Genomic DNA, 19,363 nt, shown 5'->3' with positions numbered 1-19,363 from the left:
GAAACCCGGAGACTTGCAAATTTGGACAGCTACCTATTACTGTAGTTACTTTCTACCAACCATTTATTTCTAGGAGACCAAACTGTCAATCCTATATTACCAACTAAAGAAAAAAAAAATAATAAATTAATAAATTAAGACGGCAAGTAAAATGAAAAGGGAAAAAAATTCCTCTCGCTAACTCCAGAGTTTTTTTTTCAAATAAGTCACGTTTGAGGAACCTCAGTCAGTTCTCATTTTTTTTAATGAAAACATGAAAATAAACAAGTAATACCAAATGATAACTGCCTCAAAGTTATAATTTAGGCTTCACCAAATTATTTCACCCCTACTTAGTTCAAATGTTTTAAGATGGCCTTTTATCACTACGTACTTAGTAGAGCATCGGTGACCATAGCCGTAAACGAAGCCATACTACTTAAATATTCCAAAAAATTAGATTTACTATATATAATAAAGGGAAATTTAGCTAACAAAGACTTTCGTCCAAAATGTAGTTTTTGATGTATAGCTGTTAGCCATCAAGATAAGACAAAGCTCAGGAACTTGGGCCAATACAGAATTTTATTCAGCAACAGTCAGCCATGTAATAATCATTAGAAAACATGAAAGGAGCAATGGTATATTACATTCAGGACACCAGGATGAACAATCTCTCTTTAAACGAATATCATAGTAAAAAAGGAAGATAAGCCAGATGCAGATTTCTAGACTACACGTCTATGTATTTGACAGAAAGATGACAAAGGTTGGACTTATATTTTTTTCCATTATGGTCATGTACCTCATCTGCTTTCCTTTCTAAAGATTCCAACAAAAACAGACCTACAGATTCCTAACTTTCAATGAAATCTGAAAAAGCCATTCTCCTACATTTTCAACTCAAACAAAGGGCATCAAGAAATTTAACCCACATAGTGTACAGTCATCATATAGTATAAAGAATACCAAATGAACAAATTAGTAATTCTGTCAGTTTCAGAAAGCACAAAGGTTGACTTTTAAATCAATAACCGGGATATTTTTGTGGTTTCAAAACATAACAGAAACTTATGTAATTTTCTATTATCAATACTGTGTAGAAAGCAGATATTTACAGATCTTCAGAAGAAATTGAATAAACCAGATACCTTGGGTATCCTCAAAACTTTGCTTAATAGGTGCTGCAAATGAGAAGGTGTACAAAAAGACAGCTACTTTATATTCATCACGAATATTAATCATATATCCAACCCACATTTTTTTTCCAGAAGTAAAACTGAAGCAAAAAATTATAAATTAAACAATGCCATACTAAAGAGATCAAGGAAATTGGGGGAGTTGAAACAAGAAGGGAATATAGCTAATAACCATTTGCAGCAAAGAAGCTACAAGAAATCTTTCATTGTTGATCAAGAAATCTGTAGTTAGTACCCAAATACTGTATAAGGAATTGTGTGAGAGCAGAGAGAAATCTTTACAGGGGTTAGTATAACAAAGGAATAGAAATTTACAGTTTGTACAAATAGATTCAAAGCAAAAACACTTGTGAAAAAGATGCATCGAGTAATTCGAAAGGCATAAGAGTTTTTAGAAAATACTCCCACATCATATAGCTTGTCTTAAAACAATTACCTAATCCCAAGGTCTAAAATGACTTAAGTCTTACCCTCACCTAATATAAAATCCCTATGTCACATGAATTGAGCGTCACCACAATCAACAGTATTTTCACAAATCCCTAACTTACACCACCTTTCCAACAAATGCCACCCCAAGTTCTGGTATACAAGAGTTTTTACATGGGAAGTCTCATCAAACTACCGCAGAGATAGCTCATCAAGAAACGTCCAAACTACTTCATACATTTTCTAACTACAGTACACAATCTTTTCTATAACCATTACCTGTTTTCCCCTCTGGGTTTGGTTTCTTGTCATCAGATTTCTCTGCATCATCTTCATTTGGTACTGAAAGTAACTGTGCTATACTATGCCTTGAACAATTTCTTACTTCAGACAATTAATATTCTTTCTGTGTACAGAACCATATTAGTAATACCAAATATACCTATAAATGCTAACAATTGAAGATCTTCCTTTGTACATTTAATCTAACCATCGGCACATGTCAACTGTAAACTTTGATATACAATTGAATTTTTCTGAGGGTGTGTCTTACTATTAGCATAATACACTTCTAATGCCCAAGAATCTCCTCTATTTTTCAATAACTAAAGCATATATAAAGATCTATAATTAAAATAAAAATGGTACTTTAAATAATTAAAATATCTCATGAAATCAAAAGCATTAAAAACTAGTTCTTTGTTAAATTAAGAAAAAAAAATCAAAATTAAACATAAGCACAAAACTTCCATTAGCTAAAATTAAAGATCAAAATAAAAACCTTTTTAAAAACTAGAAAATTATAAAAATTAATTAATATCTATACAAATTATAAACATGAAATTATGATAACCTGGGAATCTAAAGTAATGGAAGCACCAAAAAAAAAATTTTTTTAGTTTATTTTTCTTAGCTATGCAAACCTGAGTCATTTAATATGGTTACTTCTGGTCTAGTTTCTTATGGCCAGACAAAAGTCTGGTAGATTAAGTCACGGTACGTTGCTATGGACAGCCGCTATCCATGACGCAACCCGTTGGGACAAGCGCTTCCTCACAACACTACTTCTGGTCAAAGACTTGTGGGTTCGCTGAGGCGTGACCTTTCGTAAATAACTCGGATACAAACTCAAGTCATTTAACGGGGAGTCTTCCTTAGATGGAAGGATATCTACTTGAAGTAGGAGGTTTGCCTTGATCCTCTAGATACAATCAAAGTGAATTATTTGTGAACACTGCAGCCGGCTCGCACGAGGCAGGGCACTTTGTTCAATTCTAGAGTGCTTTGCCAGGGTGCAGTGATATGAACATTAGGAGACTTGTACTATTTATATAATTCACATATCATCAATACACCAGCCACATTAATATATTAAGATATTCTTATCTACTTATACTCATAAGCGCCCTCATAATGCAGAGAACTGACACCCAAGATAAAAGCAGTTAACTGTCCCATGAGAGCTAAAAATTAGACTATTTGCTGTGCAGCCACAACAGGGCCAAGAAAAAAGATGTCTAAGAACCTGTATGTGCAGTCTTTAAGGTAGTGGTTCGTAAAAGCGGTTCATCTCCTCCAGACTCCTGCTTTTAAAACCCGATTAACGAGTGATTTTTATGGAACGTCACACTTGCTGCAAGTCCACGAATGTCATGTGCCCAAGGGTGGGGCCCTTGGAGGCACTTCCTCTGAGGATTTATAGGCTCTCATGATAGTCTCTCTTAATTAGAAAAAAAAAAAAATTGTTTCTGGAAACTTTCTTTTTAGAGCAGCCAATGCTCACAAACATATTGGAGATTCTAGGCATGAAATTCTTTGTCCTTATTAAGGTATTTATATACTGCCCTCATAGGACATCGTAACATATCATCCGGGTCATCAGTTACATCTTTGAGAGAGATCATGAAACAGTCAAATCTGATATCCTTAAAAACCGGATTTTGGGTTTTGGCCACAAAGTTTGGAACAAAAGACAAGGAGTTTTCCCCACCCTCTGTAACATGACATAATATGGGATATACTATGCAGTTCACTCACTCTCTTGGGTGAATCTAAGGCAAGAAGGAAGACTGATTTTAATGTAAGGTTCCTGTCTAAGGCTTTGTGAATAGGTTCATACAGGGATTTCTTTAAGGACCACAGGACCTTAGTCACACCCCAGGAGGGTGGTTTTAATTCCCGAGTAGGGGAAGACTGCTCAAAACTCCTCATCAAGGCTGAGACTTCGCAAGAATCTAAAAGGTCCAGTCCTTTCAGTTTGAATACTTGGCTCAAGGCCGAGCAATAGCCCTTCAGCGTAGTGACTGAAAGGCCCTTCTTGTTCCTTAGGAATACTAAAAATTCTGCAATCAGAGGAATAGTGGTTTCGAGTGGAGCAATATTCCCCTAAAGATTTTCCACTGCCTGATAAACAGCTGCTGAAAACTTTCGAAAGTATCCAGAATGTTTTTTTGGTGTTGGTTTTAAAAAAAAAAAACTTTCTTTTGGATGAGATCTGGATAGTCTCCAGCATTGAAGAAACAGGCAATGTACTATTCGTGGAATTTTAGTATGTGAGGTTGCTGTAGCAGGTTTGGCCATTCTGGAAGTTCTCTTGGAATTTCGGTGAGAAGCTCCAGCAGGTCTGAATACCACTCCGCTGCTGGCCACCCTGGGGTAACTAGCGTTACTCTATTTCCCTTGAATGTTCTAATTCTGTTCAGTGTCTGACGAATCAGATAGAACAGTGGGAAGGCGTAGAAGTCTAGACCATCCCATGGGTGTTGAAATGATTCTTCCCTCACTACAGCTTGGACTGGGACTGGAAAGCAGTTCACATGGATTTTGTGATTCAGATGGGTGGCGAATATCTCCAGAAATGGGGAGCCCCACAAAATCACGTCTCTTGGCCCCTTGGCAGCTCAGTTGATCAACAATGACATTCCTCTTCCCAGGGGATAAAACTTGCCGAGAGAACGCCTGAGACTGAGTCCACTTGAGAATCTCGATTGCCAGGTTGCATAGGACGAGAGAGGCTATGCCTCCTTGTTAGATGTAGGGGACTTCTGTGTTGTATCTCATTAACACCACAGAGTGAACTTTCAGTCTTTGCAAAGTGCAGTAACGCTAGTTGCACCACTTTCATTTCCAAGAAATTTATATGGAAGTTCTTGAGCGCCCCTTTCCCCAGCGAGATGCACCCATGAACAGCATGAGCTGTGGTGGAGGTGCATTCACACTAACAGGTTATCTTTGTTCAGCCACCACCGGTGATTTGATAATACCTTCTGAGATACTTGTAGCAGGGTTGAAGGGTGGTCAGCCTTGCAACCTCAGTGTCTTTAGAGCCCGCTGCACCAAGTGCAGATGGAATCTCCCAAGAGGAACAAACCTCTCTAATGAAGACAGGTGACCTAGCAGCAGCTGCCCTGACCTGGCCAGCAGGTCCCGTCTCAGGAAATTTTCTGCCAAGTCCTGAAATTTGCTATTCTATCTGCCGCCGGGAAGGCTTTGGCTTACATCAAGTCTATGTTCATGCCCAGATACCTGATGGACTGGTTGGGGATGAGACTGGATTTCTGTAGGTTCAGTTGGATCCCTAACTCCTTGCTCAGAACCAGTAATCTGTCTGTGTTCTAGCAGAACTCTGGACTCTACCAAGAGAAGTCAGTCGTCTAGGTACCTCAAGAACATTTGACACAGGACCTACCTTTCGTCTCTTCTCACTCGAAGGGGAAGGAGGAGAGTGATCTCTCATGGCTCATTTCTTCTGGCGGGAACAATATTTATCCCAATGGGAGGACGACCATTCCATACAATATTCACATGAGGATTCTACAGAACATTTCTTCCCTCGATACATCAGACATACCGGATGAGGGTCCACTTCTACCAGACTCAATATGTACCACACAGGCGCCATTACGGCCTGGACAGGAGCACATCGTACTCGACAGTCGAAAAAAGGCACACAATCACAAATAATGAGCAAGCAAGTGAACTAATGTCAAGACGCAACCACAGGCACTAAAGAGCAAAAGATTGGGCAAAGCTGTTATCTGATAGTGGGAGTGAAAGCAGGATACATGACTGACTGACTATCTTTTTGCCCTGAAGAATTATGAGGAAGCCCTTGTCTCAAGCAGGTTGCATCACGGATAGTAGTTGCCCATAGCAACGTACAATGATGTAATCTACCGATTTCTTTTTTGTCTGGCTGTAAGAAACAAAATCAGATGTAACATCATTAAATGACTCAAGTTTGTATCCGCATAGGAATAAATTAACTTTTATGATTTACTGTACTCTGAAACCAAACTTAATCTCTTCAAATATTAAAATTTATGACAATTTTTCATAGAATTCCATCATTCATATAAGGCACAAACGATGTCTGTGCTATCCTCAAACAAGTCAATTTTGGAGTTTACAAGATTCAAAACAACTAAAAGGGACTAATCACATGAGTGCACAGGCCCATCAGTAAGTAATACTGTTCATCAATGTATAACATAAAAGGAATGGGGTCACTCAATATTGATGGCTTGTATGGCTCCTATCAAACCAATCAATCGTATCAAACTTAAATGGAAAATGAAGAAAATGGTCAAGTTGGGAAGGGTTCAATGGATTCAGAGAAGCCCTTTGAGACAGCATAAGTCAATGTTTTCATGGAACTTTCACAATTTCTCTAAATATACGTAACAGGGTTGCTTTAATTCAAACAAAAGCAGACATACCATACCAATAACCTGGACATCATTGGTATGAAATCCTTTAATAACTGTTTTAGCTGTGCGAAACAGACATGATGGATTTGGCAGGGTAGTAGCCCAATTATAATGATGTCCATTTGTGCTTCAGGCATCAAAACAGAACATGAGATAAACTAGCTTCATAGTTGAGCCATAAAAAATTCAAAAGCATGGAAGACTGTCTTTCGAGAATGAATAATGTATATGCAATATTAACACTTGATCCATAACAACTAATAATCCAAACAGATTCAAACATGCTTTTAAGAATATTCACGAGGGTTAAAGCCACAAATTTTCAAGTACTGGTATGTACTTTCCCTGGCTATGCAAACAAACAAGAGTCCTTTCGGTAGGGAATGTGTTTTCAGCGTGAACTGGACAGCCGTTGAAGCGTCATAATAAGTAGTTAAGCAACTGGTTGAAGCAAGGGCAAGGAGCCCTGTATCCTTACTTGTCAAAATGTCTTCACTTATGAACTTTTGGCTCAGTACTGAGAGGGTGGATGAAAAGGGAAGTTTAACCTAAAGAACTTGGTAAAAATACAATCTATCTGGTGCCGTAAAGGAAAGGAGAAGACTCCAGTAACCTCTTATCTACAATTGGGATGTATAGGCTGATAGGTCCTGGCCTGTCTCAGAAGACTGGTAGAGTATGTGGTTAAAGGAGGAATCCCTTCTCTCAAAAGAAGATCTTTCAGAACAATATACCTGGAGTATAATCAACAGAATGGTACATATACCACCATCCTCCCCCTCATCTAAGGAGGATGGGAGAAAAATATGAGTTCTAAAAAATGGAGCTCAGAAGTGTAATTTATCAGCATAAACTCAGATCCAAAGAGTAATGCTTCAACCCTTTTGTCCCCTAAGAGTGAAAAGGAATGGAGGTGGAGAGCCAGTCAGTCATTCTGCTTTCATTCTAGACTTACATCAAAATCTCTTCCCATAGACAAGAAGCTTACAATCCAGTAAGGGATCTGGGCTTGTTGCACAACGACTTGAGCAGCCACCACAAAACCAAGCACAAAGAGATCAAGGGGCTTGTGAGTACTCTTTTAGAAAAAGACCATAAAGATTGTCTGGTGTATACAACACCCAAACCTTCAACACCTGGCACGCGTTAAAAGATGGATGGCGAGGAGAACAAGAGGGAGGAAGAGAACTAGATGGTAAGATAAAGTGAAGGATGATATGGAGAGAAAAGGTTTGATGGAAGAGGATGCCTTTTATCAAAGGAAACAACCCCTTAATGTAGGGATAATGGTGGGAAAGCAAACAAAAAAGGGGGATGGTTATTTCATACTGATGGGTTAAAAGTACATATGCAAGGAGTCACTCGTAGCTAGTTTCATTCGAAATTAAAGCTCAGAATGGCATGTCTACGAACACTTGAGGCATTCTGATTGCCAGAAATAGGCATATAATTTTTTACTAATGTATAGATTGTTCGTAGGGGTGGGTTTTCCTTAATTTGCACTTAAAGAGATTCAGTTATCTCTTTATTTGCCTATTCTATTTATTCAAATTAAATTGAAATCGATATACAATGAACAATTATGGGTACCACCCACTTTTCTTAATAAATGCACAGCAGTTTACTAACTACACACTTCCTGGCCTTTTAAACAAAAATATTGATTTCTAAAATATAAGCATCAAAATCAACTATTCATATGAATTCCAACAAAATGGGTATAACGAATTCTCATATCTAAGCTCTAATATGAGAATTCCTTTAGTGCAATGGAATTTCTCTTTAAAAGATTTCACAAGGTCAGAGTACAGTCATCATCATTGCAAATTCAAAGAAAATATTTACTCAAGTACCAATCTATAGTAAGAAATACCTTTCCCCTTTACTTGAGGATCACATTTTGTATACTTACCTCCTTCGAGAGCATTTCCAATTACACCACTTTCCATGCGTGCCATTTCCAGTAGAGCTTTGCCATAGCAGAAGTAGGCATCTCCACACTCAGGGGCAGTTTCTCCATACTGATCAGCAAGCAATGTGCAAGCCTCCTGTCAATTCAATATATAATTGATGTTGAAAGTATTTTTTGGAGTACACAATCTATGATGTAAATTTCTATTTAAAAACCAATTCAAATTTCTATTCAAACTAAAAAATACAAGACAAAGAAAAAAGATAATAAACCACTGTCATATAGCCTGAATGATGATTGACAGGAGCAGCTCTACAAATAACAAGGAATGACAATGGTGAAGGTGAAAATACAGTGTCCTAATCCTAGCGCTTGCATTAAAATATTCATTCATTTTTCCCTCCTGGCCATGCATTTCATACAATTACTTTCAATATCACACAGAGGATATACCCAAATCAGGTAGAGGAAAAAGTTCTTTTAAGGCAAAGAACCACATTTTAATATTTTGAAAGCAATTTCAGTAAGTAGGAGTGCATAGATGACAATAATGTATATCAAAACTACCTCAGGAAAGTGTTTAAGGCATAAGTCTTCATTTTCCCAGCTATAAATACTAAGACTACAATTCCGCAATTAAAATGAACGTAAATATAATTGACCACATATGAATGGACAAAGGCAGAAGAAACAATTTTCCTGACAAAGTCAAGGATTAAAGACAATGAAGACCATACCTTGGGAGCCTAGAGGAAATCTGAAGGCATACAGAATTCAAGGGAAATACATACTGGACATCAAAGAAAAAGATTGAACCAAGATTCCAGGCGAGCCTTGCTTAACAGATTGCAGTGGACAAATTTAATTGTAAAAGATAGAAAGATGATAGGAAAAAAAAAGGCCCAACAAAAGAATAAAAACATGAAAACTGAGAAATAGTAAGAAGTGTCAGCAAATTTTACATCAAAGAGGGGTCAGTGAAAACCAGAACAATAAGTGGAGTAACATAGAAGGGTGATATAAAACGAAACAATAAAGAAATCAGAATTTACAAAAGGAAACTAAAGGAAGACTTTAAACTATGGCAGAGGACGGATAAGGACAGTACTAAACATGGAAAAAAAAAAATAAGTGAAAACTAATATGCAGGAGGCAAGGGCAAAGACATGTTAGTAGGAATGGAATCAAGATCTCAACACAAGAGGAGAAACAAAATGTCTAGAAGAGCAGAGGCTTTGAAAATAAAATAAAAGGGAAATTATACAAATAACAAATATTCATAAATTATAATAAAAAAGTTATGGAATGATGGGGACAGTATTTTGAAAATCTTTAGCCCATGTAACCAATAATTATCGGTCAATTTAGCTTGAAGCCAAATCAAAGGCAAGGCAGTTTTCATAATGAGGTAGTTGCAAGAGAAAAACATCAGACGTAGAGACTACAGGTATACAGTATTTTCTTCATGTGTATGTTTGTGGATCTTGAAAAGTCATTTAACATACAATGAAACAATTAAATGGAGCTTTAGCAAGGCAGTGGGTAACAGAAACACTTAAATCTATTTACTCTACCATATCACTAGACCTAAATGAAAGGCAAAGGCAAGATTATCAGAAGTTTAGAATCAATATTGGCATCCATCGAGGATCGGCACTGGACCCTTTTCGATTTTAACACAGTAATATATGTAGCAGCTGACTTAATATTATGGGTAGAATCTGAGGAAGAGGAAAGTGGTGGTGGAATGGTGGGAATTTCTAAAAAGTATAAGATAACAGTAGATTGAAAATATAAAAAAGTTATTCTAAGCTAATGATGATAGGAAAGGAAAAACTACAACCAGAGGTTGTTGTGGGAAATAATTCTGTACACAATATAACTAACAGACAGTGTAACGAGTTGTTCTGGAATACAAATCATGTGAGGAGTAAAATATTAAAGATAACCAACGGCAACTTCATAGCTTTTGGTATCTACTAAGTGTGATTCATTTGATCACAGCCTGCCAAAAAAAAAAAAAAAAAAAAATCAGAGATACTAGTGATCAAGAGTATCTTCAATATTTCTGAAAATTGTAAAAAATGACCTAATTTGGAGATTTGTTTTCATAAATATACAAACCCAAGACATTTACGTTGGAATGAAAGTTAAATTTTTTAAAACGAGGTGTAAACAGGTGGCTGGTAAAGCACAATTTACAGTACACTACTATGAACTAAGAAAATGAAATATATTATATGGGAAGAAAAAGTTGATGAAATATAACCAAGATGATTAAAGTATCATGACAGCATAATAAATCTATGGAAATTTCACATTTTAAATTTGACATACGTCTAGATCACGTTACAATGCGTCTCTCAGTGCCCATCTCAGTCGTAAGTCGACGATTACCTGTACTATGTTAAATTTCCCATTTAAAAAACAGTAATCTTAAATCTAAATTTTCAAAAGCAATATAAAATGGCTAATTTGAAACAATTTGAAACACTTACCTGAAGAGAATTCACAGCTGATTGTATATCACCAACAATCAAATGTCTCTTTCCTTGAGCAAAATGGTTCAAAGCCATGGTAGCTGCATCTCTGAAAATACAGAAAAATAACACATTTTGATACCTTGAATAAAAATTAGAAAGTTGAACAAATTTATCTAAAGTACAGCAAGATTAATTAAAGGTGTTACACCTAAGAGGAATAGGATTACCCCTTTACTATTTTAGCGACATTGGGGTTTTATATATTGCAGTTACAATAATGCTTAAAATTTTTACAATGACTCAAAGCTATTAGAACTGCATATGCACAGTACAGTATTCAAGCAATTTCCAGTACAAAATACAGCCAACACGCATCAGTCACTGGAGCCCAAATGCTCCTAAACTGTGTTGTTTTTTATCTTGCAAATATGCAGCCTCTCTGCACATTAAAACCTCACTTGATAAGGAACAGATTATATTCTTTAACAAATATATTGAAATCATACTTAATTTCCTAGTTTTATGACAAGTTTTGATATACCAAATGTCTCACCCCTTTTAGAGTTTAAATGACAAACAAAACTTGTTTGACCTCCAGAGCACTTCTAAGTGAACGGGACCTGACAGAGACTACAATGGAAAAGTGAAAAAAGAAATATGCAATGCGAAGCTCAATAACAGGTAGCTCATGGGCAAATTCTCTTCGCACAACCAAGCCGTTGTGACCCAACTCATGCAAATACTATACAAGAAAACTTCGGACAAATGACAATGAATACTTTCAACAAATTTGAACCAGTCAAATGAGGTTACTTTTGAGTACAAATATTGCTTGTAGCCACACTTCCATTAGAGCGACTGCCCTACTAACTTACCCGTGCATCCAGAGTAAATCATATAGGACACTCCAGGTGAGTTTGCATAATTGCTGAAATATGTATACTACTCGAGATCTGTCACCAATGCACCAACTGTTCCTACTTTGTACTCTTCTTAATCTTTTCATCCTGTTTTGCCAGCTATTATGTCGTCTCCTTTTATGTAGAGGATAGTTTTATATTTTATATAGTATTCTCTATTTCATATTTGTATTTTAAATATTATTACTTAAGGAATAGAGGCTCTGTAGAATGCCAGTATTAGTGATGAAGAATATAAAAAAATATCACTACATTGTTTTCATGTTGAACAGGCTGACATAAGTCTTTTTATATTTTACATATGAGAGATCTGTTATAATCTTTTTACTGTTCTTAAAATATTTTAATTTCTTATTACTTTACATATACTATAGTTTATTTCCTAATTTCCTTTCCTCACCGGGCTATTTTTCCCTATTGGAGCCCTTGGCTTATAACATCCTGCTTTTCCAACTAGGGTTGTAGCTTAGGTAATAATAAAAATAACAAATGTGTCAAGAGCCTCTCTCCCTTATATAAGTTCCTTTAAAAAAAAGGACCAGGGGTGCAAGAAATCAATTTGCCTAACATGCAATAAAGAGGTTTTTATAACAAATATGCAATAACTTTTTTAATATATGAAAACTATTCTTATTGCACTCTGTGCATAATGTTCATTTTACAATTGAGAGTTCTATCATCATGACTAAAAGTTTTCAAACTGGAGGAACAAAAAAAAAAAGTTCAGGAACAACTAACATTTGCTCCAACTTCTGGGGCAAATAAATTTGGGGTGCATGAACTATATTCATAACCGCGGGCTGACGTCATCGATCACGTGACCGCTAGCGCGGGAATCAAGCGAAGTGAAAACAAACCAGAGCAATGGCTTACGATTATGTGAATTCTTTGGTTGGAGCTGCTAAAACACGTTACAATATAAAGTTAAATGCTTCAGGTGAGTAATAAGATATAAAATACAACTGTTCTAACTTCTAGCGACACTTGCAAGTTAAAAATTATGATAAACAATAATTATTTTGAACTGTTTACAGCACACAAGTGTGAGGTGTATTACTGCTGGCCTCATAAACCAATCGCCTTCTCTTGTCATTTGTCGTTTGGCTTTGGCATAGCTGTCTTTCCTGAAAGGCAGTATGCATGGAATGTAGTCTGGGTGTTCTTTCTCAGTCTTGTTGGGTTTACCTGTATTTTGGCAATTTAATATAAATTCATAATGAACACCAATAGACATACTGTTTGAACACCAACCACCAGAATGTTAAATTATATTAAAATACGTTAAATTTCATAAATACCTGAGATAAAGTGTTCACTACAAATAACCCGACTCTTTGGTGGGGACCATTTGTGTCCATTTGGATTAATTTGCTGGCATGCTGCAAGCCACTTATCCCTCCTATCCGGGCTTCTGCTACGACTGGACAACTTGTAAAAATGCAACATCTTTCCTCTGCATCATATTGTGATTCTTGCAGTTGAAAATAACACATGATGAAGGCATAATGGTGAATAATTTAGCTTTAACAGACGACCATTCATGCAGCACCACGTTAAAGTGTGGTTTGTTTTCATTGCGCCACGTGCGGGAAGTCACGTGACTGCTCAGTTACCCGGATGGGCCGCGGTTATCAATTGTGTAAATACACACTTAAAAGGTGTTTTTGAACCACATTTCCAATGATCAGACTAAATATATCAAACACGTTTCTACTTTAACCTTTTATTTTTAACAAGATAAATAAAATAACGGCTATAAAATCACATATTCCAATACTGAAAATAAATAACAGGTTTAGAATCTAAAACATTGAGCCATTTATTCTGTTCGAACAAGTAACTCAGGGCAAAAGCACCAACTATCAGTTTTTCTACCGAGTGGAGGGAGGCTCCTGTGACCTGTGCTAAGATGACAAAAAGAGCAAAATGGGTATTATTATATCAAAATCTGTAATTTAGTTAATTGCGGTTCCCACCAGCCACATATAGGATTCAAAATAGTGTATTTGCAAAAGTCTATTCAATTATGCAAATTCCAATTTCCTATTATAACAGTGAAGTTTTATAACGAAACCGTTGAAGTTCCGCTCATCAATACATAGCCAGAGGTGATAGTCGAACGTGAAATTTGCACATCCTGCCTAGCTGTACGATATCATAGAATAAGATTCTAGATAACCTTCTCTCCAGATGGGTCAAGACGTTTTTTATGAATTGTAACCCAACTTCCAACAATAGCTCCAATTTAGGTAAGAACACATACATCTTAGGTTTGTTGGAAAATTTTTCACTTTATATAAAGACAATTTCAAAAAAATCTTTAAAAAAGCATAATTCAATAAAACATAGTTTTATTATAGTTACGCACAGAAAAAGCTTTATACTGAGACAGGTGTTTCCTAAAGAAAAACTTATTTTCACTGCAAATGAAAACTTGATTATTTAAGAAATAATCAATGAGGTTAGCATGCACAGCTCAGCAGTTACATAAGAGCTTGAGGTTTTTCTTTACCACTTGCAAAGCGACCGCACGACAGAGCAAAAACCATTAATTTCTAAAAAAATATCACCATTCTTAGATTGTCCAATGGGTTTTTAGATTATTTGCTGTTAAAATGAAAGCCAAATTCAGTGTAAACACATTACTTCCTAAAGGAAAAACTATTCTCTGTTCAAAACATCGTTCCATCCATAACTATAATTTTACCTAAAATATTACTAGTAATTAGTTTAAACCCTTAACCATGAATCGCTAAGTAATAATAGCCGAGGTATCCAAATTCTAAGTGTGTAATTGTTAATTAACACCGATATACTAGCAGTGGGATGTTTAATCAAGAGCAAAGCAAACTTTACGGCAGAAAAAAAACCTATATCCTCTCAAGTTATAAGGTAGTAATAAAACGAACGCTGTTACAAACAATTCCATATTAATTGGGATGGAGTCACGTTTTGGAGCCTTTGCATATCAGAGGCCGGTTCCTCGTGGTTGCATAAAAAATGGACAACTAACTTAAACTTTACCCTAATAATGACCGAACCTGCAATCCGTGTCCTTACCTACTTACTGGGCGGGGGGGCCGCCTACGACCCCCCTTTGACCTCCACATTCTAAGTCAGCAATCATCATACATACAGGCGGCCGTTATCATACATAAACTCCAATTACAGATTTCTGCTTACTTTAAAGCCATAAAAAAATACTTTGTGTATGTATGATTACGGCTAACTTAGAATATGGTAGTGTAAGGGGGGTTGCAGCGGGGGCGTCAGCCCCCCTCTCCCCCGTTAGGTAAGTAGGTGAGGACACAGCTTGTAAGTTAGGTTAGGGGGGGGGGGGGGCTTTAGGTTAGTTGAAGTCCTTTTATAATCCAAAAAGGAGGAACTGGCTGCTGATATACAAAGGCTCCCAACTAACCTAAACTTTCCCCCCTTAACCTAAAAGCCGTGTCCTTACCTACTTACTTTGCGACTCGGAGCCTTTGAAGGGTGACGGCCAGATCCCGTAGAAAACGGGAATATTCTGAACTGTGGCCGTCGTTCTAAAAACGATTTTGGCGGGAGAAGCTAACTTAAAAAACCCACCTAACCTATGCTAAAAGCCGTATCCTTACCCAGGGGGGCTTCGCCCCCCCGAACCCCCCCTTACACAACATATTTAAGATCCGTAGACCATTTCCAAACGTTTTTATTCTATACAAGATAAGTCGGAGCGATAATAAGCAAATTAGGACGCTTGGCCGTAGCGCTACAAACAACCCTGCGACTCAACTAAGACTGCCGTCATCATACATACAGGTGGTCGCTATCATACATTACCCCCAAATACACATTTCCGTCTTCTTTGAAGCTGTAAAAAAAATAGTTTTATCATAAACTTACTGGGGAAACTTAGGTTAGACCTCTTTTTCTTAGGTTACATTGCCCTGTAATACAGTAAAATAATACCAATACCAAATATGCTAGCCTGAAACCCCATTACAAAAAACCTAATTACAGTAATGCTGACAAAGGGTGGCGTATAGGACTAATCAAAAATATCGTAGCTGCCTAATGTCCAGCTCCTCAGTGCGGTGACCAAGACAAAGCAAAAAATCTTGTCATGAACACAGTCATAAATACAGCTCCAACTTACATTTCCTTCTTAGAAGGCGATGTTTTGGGACTCGCTGACACCTCAGGGGCGGCTGTTTTCTCTGGGGTCTCAGGCATCTTGGAAGGATACGAAAATGCACGATCTGGACTACACAAATGAAGAGCAACTCCAAACAAACAAATCTTCAACCTTCTGGTCTTGTTTCCGTTAGTATGGCTGTAGGATCAGTTCTACGGAACTAAACTCACTCTAGTACGCACTGATACCAAGATCTACAGAATATCGTTGCTTTAAATATCAAGGAGAAAATGAATTTGTAGAAGAAAATGAAATCGGCGGCTTCTTCCGTGGAGTAGACGCTTTTTCCCGCGCACTTCGGCCCTTTGGTTGGTCATGACGTCATAGTGTATACATGACTTTAGTAGGAAATTAGCAATAAAAAGTAGGTTTTAATTGATACCAGTATAATTACATATAATTTTATTAATAAATTATATCTCTAAATGATAAAACTATGTCAATATTGAATAATCTATTCTTGCTGGTCATAGACTATACATAATTTCAGTAGCAATAGAAAGTAGGTTTTAATTGAGGCCAGTACAATAACATATAATTTTATTACTACATTAAACCTCTAAATGATAAAATTATATCATTATTGTTGAATGTATTATTGCTGATATCATCCTGAACTCACAGGTAATGAAATAAGCGCTATTCACGCTGCCTACAGTAGCCATTTTACCCCTCCAGCACTGAGTACCAGCACAAAGTTTTTCCTGTTATATTTTTCTGATATGTTTATTATTCAAAATTAATTTCACATGGAATTTTTTATTATATTCTTGTGATTTATTCTATTTTTTGTCTTTTATTTGCTCAATTTCACTTAAATCTAAGTCATTTTGGTATATTGTTGGATTACAACTTGTCTCTCAGAGAGCATATTCATATGAATAATTTAAAATTCGCTGAATATCTTTTCAGAAAAAAAAAACTATTTGAAAGAAAAATTTCGATGTTTTAAAAAATTATTAACTGTGTACTAGAATTGGCCATTGCAACTGTGTGTTGAACAGGTTGACACAAGTCTCTGTTTTAATGTTACTTACTTTGACGGCAGCTTTTCCGGTCCCATACGGCAGGGGAACCCCACTCTCTACAGGACCTCCACTGTCGTTTTACCTTGTTCATTCAGAGTATTTGATGTTTCATATCACGTACCGTTAATTTACTGTTAAATCGTCACTTATAGATTTGAGTAACTTTTATGAATAAAGAGTCCTACACCCCCACCAGACCTACCTTCTCTCGGTATGTGAGAGAAGGTGTGTGTGGGGGGCGTGTTATTTCAGTGATCTTTGCCTTGCCCAAGTTATTTAACCATGTTTCATATAATGCTAGTGTGTCCAAATATTTCTCGTTCATCAATTCTCGAATATGAATAGTCTTATTACCTACAGATTATATATTTACATAGCTACAGTCTATGGCATCCTTAGTAACCATGATCAGTATTTTCTGCAAGTCTTTTCAATTCCAAGTCAAAAGCATTGTAGTCTCTAGAATTTACTGTATGGTCACTTGGTCTGTTTAACTTTGTGCAGTTCATGCACTTTGACACTTCCGAATTACACTCCTTGGGGGAATATTTTCCTGCAGACTTTACCATCGTTCTCAGACTTGCAATCTTTTTCAAGACGTCCATACCTCTGACAGTGGTAGCAGGCGATCACGTGTTAGTGTTCTTTAAATACTTCATTTCAATTGTTCATTACCTCTCATATAATTCATTTGTTTCTTTATTTCCTTTCCACACTGGGCTATTTTTCCCTGTTGGAGCCCTCGGGCTTATTAGGGTTACAACTTAGGAAATAATGATGATAATAATAATAATAATAATAATAATAATAATAATAATAATAATAGTAATAATAATAATAATAATAATAATAATAATAATAATTGTTTATTGTTTATGAGATTGGCAATGTCCCTCGTTGATGTCGCTCACTATCACGCATTTCACTGTATTTATTAGTATAAAAGTTATGGATCCCGCCCCTGAAAATATCAGATGCTCCCCGCCCACCCCGGCACCGAAATCTATGGCGTGGGATAATAATAATAAAATAGAGGGGTATTTCTATTTCTGGCACATTCTTTCCACATTCTCATCTGTCCTCATACACCTGACAGCACTGAGATTACCAAACAATTCTTCACTCAAGGGGTCATCTACTGCACTGAAATTGTTCAGTGGTTTCTTTCCTCTTGGCAAGGGTGGAAGAGACTTTTTAGCTATGGTAAGCAGCTATTCTAGAAGGACACTCCAAAATCAAACCATTGTTCTCTAGTCTTAGTAGTGCCATAGCCTTTGTACCATGGTTTTCCACTGTCTTGGATTGGAGTTCTTTTGCTCGAGGGTACAATCGGGCGCATCATTCTATCTTATATCTCTTCCGTTTGTTTGGTTAAAGTTTTCATAGTTTATATAGGAGATATTTACTTCAATGTTATTGTTCGGAAAATATTTTATTTTTCCTTGTTTCCTTTCCTCACTGGGCTATTTTCCCTGTTGGCGCCCCTGGCCTTAGAGTATCCTGCTTTTCCAATTAGGATTGTAGCTTAGTAATCAATAATAATAATAATAATAATAATAATAAATCTTGTCTCACCCATTCGATGATTTTGGGAACATCACATACTATGTGTTAGTACTACCCAGCATTCTGCAGAAAGTGTATCGACATTAGGTATATCCTACACAGACAGAATAGCTCGTCTACGTTTATTTCTAAATTCCAGAACGAGACTAATATATCCGTCTAACTTCTTTCCTTACTTTCATACTGCTACTTGTAGGCTACTTCCAAATATTCCTAATTCCCTATAGCCAAACATCTGCCTCTCTGCACAACTCACCATAACATTTTCATTTTCTGATTCTATTTTTTTAATTTACTCTGTTTAACGTTGTTTTCATTGCTATAATAGCTTCAGTATTATAAGTTTCATCTCTTTAATCCCTTCTGCCATTGCCCTTCACAAATATTTTAATCTTTTAACGTCTGTCTTATTTGCTTCCATTTTTCATTTGATTTCATTTGCTATTTTACTTTTCATTTATTTCTCGAGTTCTTGTTTTCTATAATGTTTACCTCTTTGACTTTAATTTAATACATTTGGATTATTCTAACAGACTTTCCATAACATTCCCCATATGGTTCTCTTATCTGATCTTCAACTGCCTCTTTAAGCGTTTATCATTGATTTAATGGCATCTTGAAAAAAAAAGCGTTACCTAAATACATTCGATTCTCTCTTACTCTTGTCTCCACGAGATATAGTGAAATAGTTGCAACTTGTTCAAACATCCATATAACGATTTTCTAAAAACACCCACGACTATAATAGCAAAAAAAAAAAAAAAAAAAAAAAAAAAAAAAAAAAAAAAAAAAAAAAAAAAAAAAAAGAAGCATAAACTCCGTTTCATATATATCTATTTTACACTGTAAAGCCAATTCCCGTATTCTGTTAATATTTTCACACTTCCTCGTTATTTTTTAATTTTGCACTATATATTTAATTTTACTTTACCATCCACTAAGTATCTATACTACTTTATTTTTT

General features: G+C 36.2%; 1 protein-coding gene across 3 annotated transcripts in view; it reads right to left on the bottom strand.

Moving 5' to 3' along the window:
- Positions 1-16,119, bottom strand: part of LOC137651212 (protein HGV2-like) — a 56,963-nt gene extending 40,844 nt beyond the window's left edge. For 2 of the 3 annotated variants that reach the window (XM_068384396.1, XM_068384398.1), the window contains exons 1-4: positions 15,767-16,119; positions 10,727-10,817; positions 8,229-8,364; positions 1,887-1,949 (exon numbers count right to left, since the gene is read on the bottom strand). In XM_068384396.1, the coding sequence (XP_068240497.1) occupies positions 1,887-1,949; positions 8,229-8,364; positions 10,727-10,817; positions 15,767-15,843 (367 nt within the window). In that variant the 5' untranslated portion in view covers positions 15,844-16,119. The remainder of the gene's footprint in view (positions 1-1,886; positions 1,950-8,228; positions 8,365-10,726; positions 10,818-15,766) is intronic. The other variant, XM_068384397.1, reaches the window with a different exon arrangement.
- Positions 16,120-19,363: the final 3,244 nt, after the last annotated feature.

Source organism: Palaemon carinicauda, chromosome 12 (assembly GCF_036898095.1).
Source record: "Palaemon carinicauda isolate YSFRI2023 chromosome 12, ASM3689809v2, whole genome shotgun sequence".
Classification (NCBI taxonomy): Eukaryota; Metazoa; Arthropoda; class Malacostraca; order Decapoda; family Palaemonidae; genus Palaemon; species Palaemon carinicauda.
This window is presented reverse-complemented; position numbering and strand designations above follow the sequence as displayed.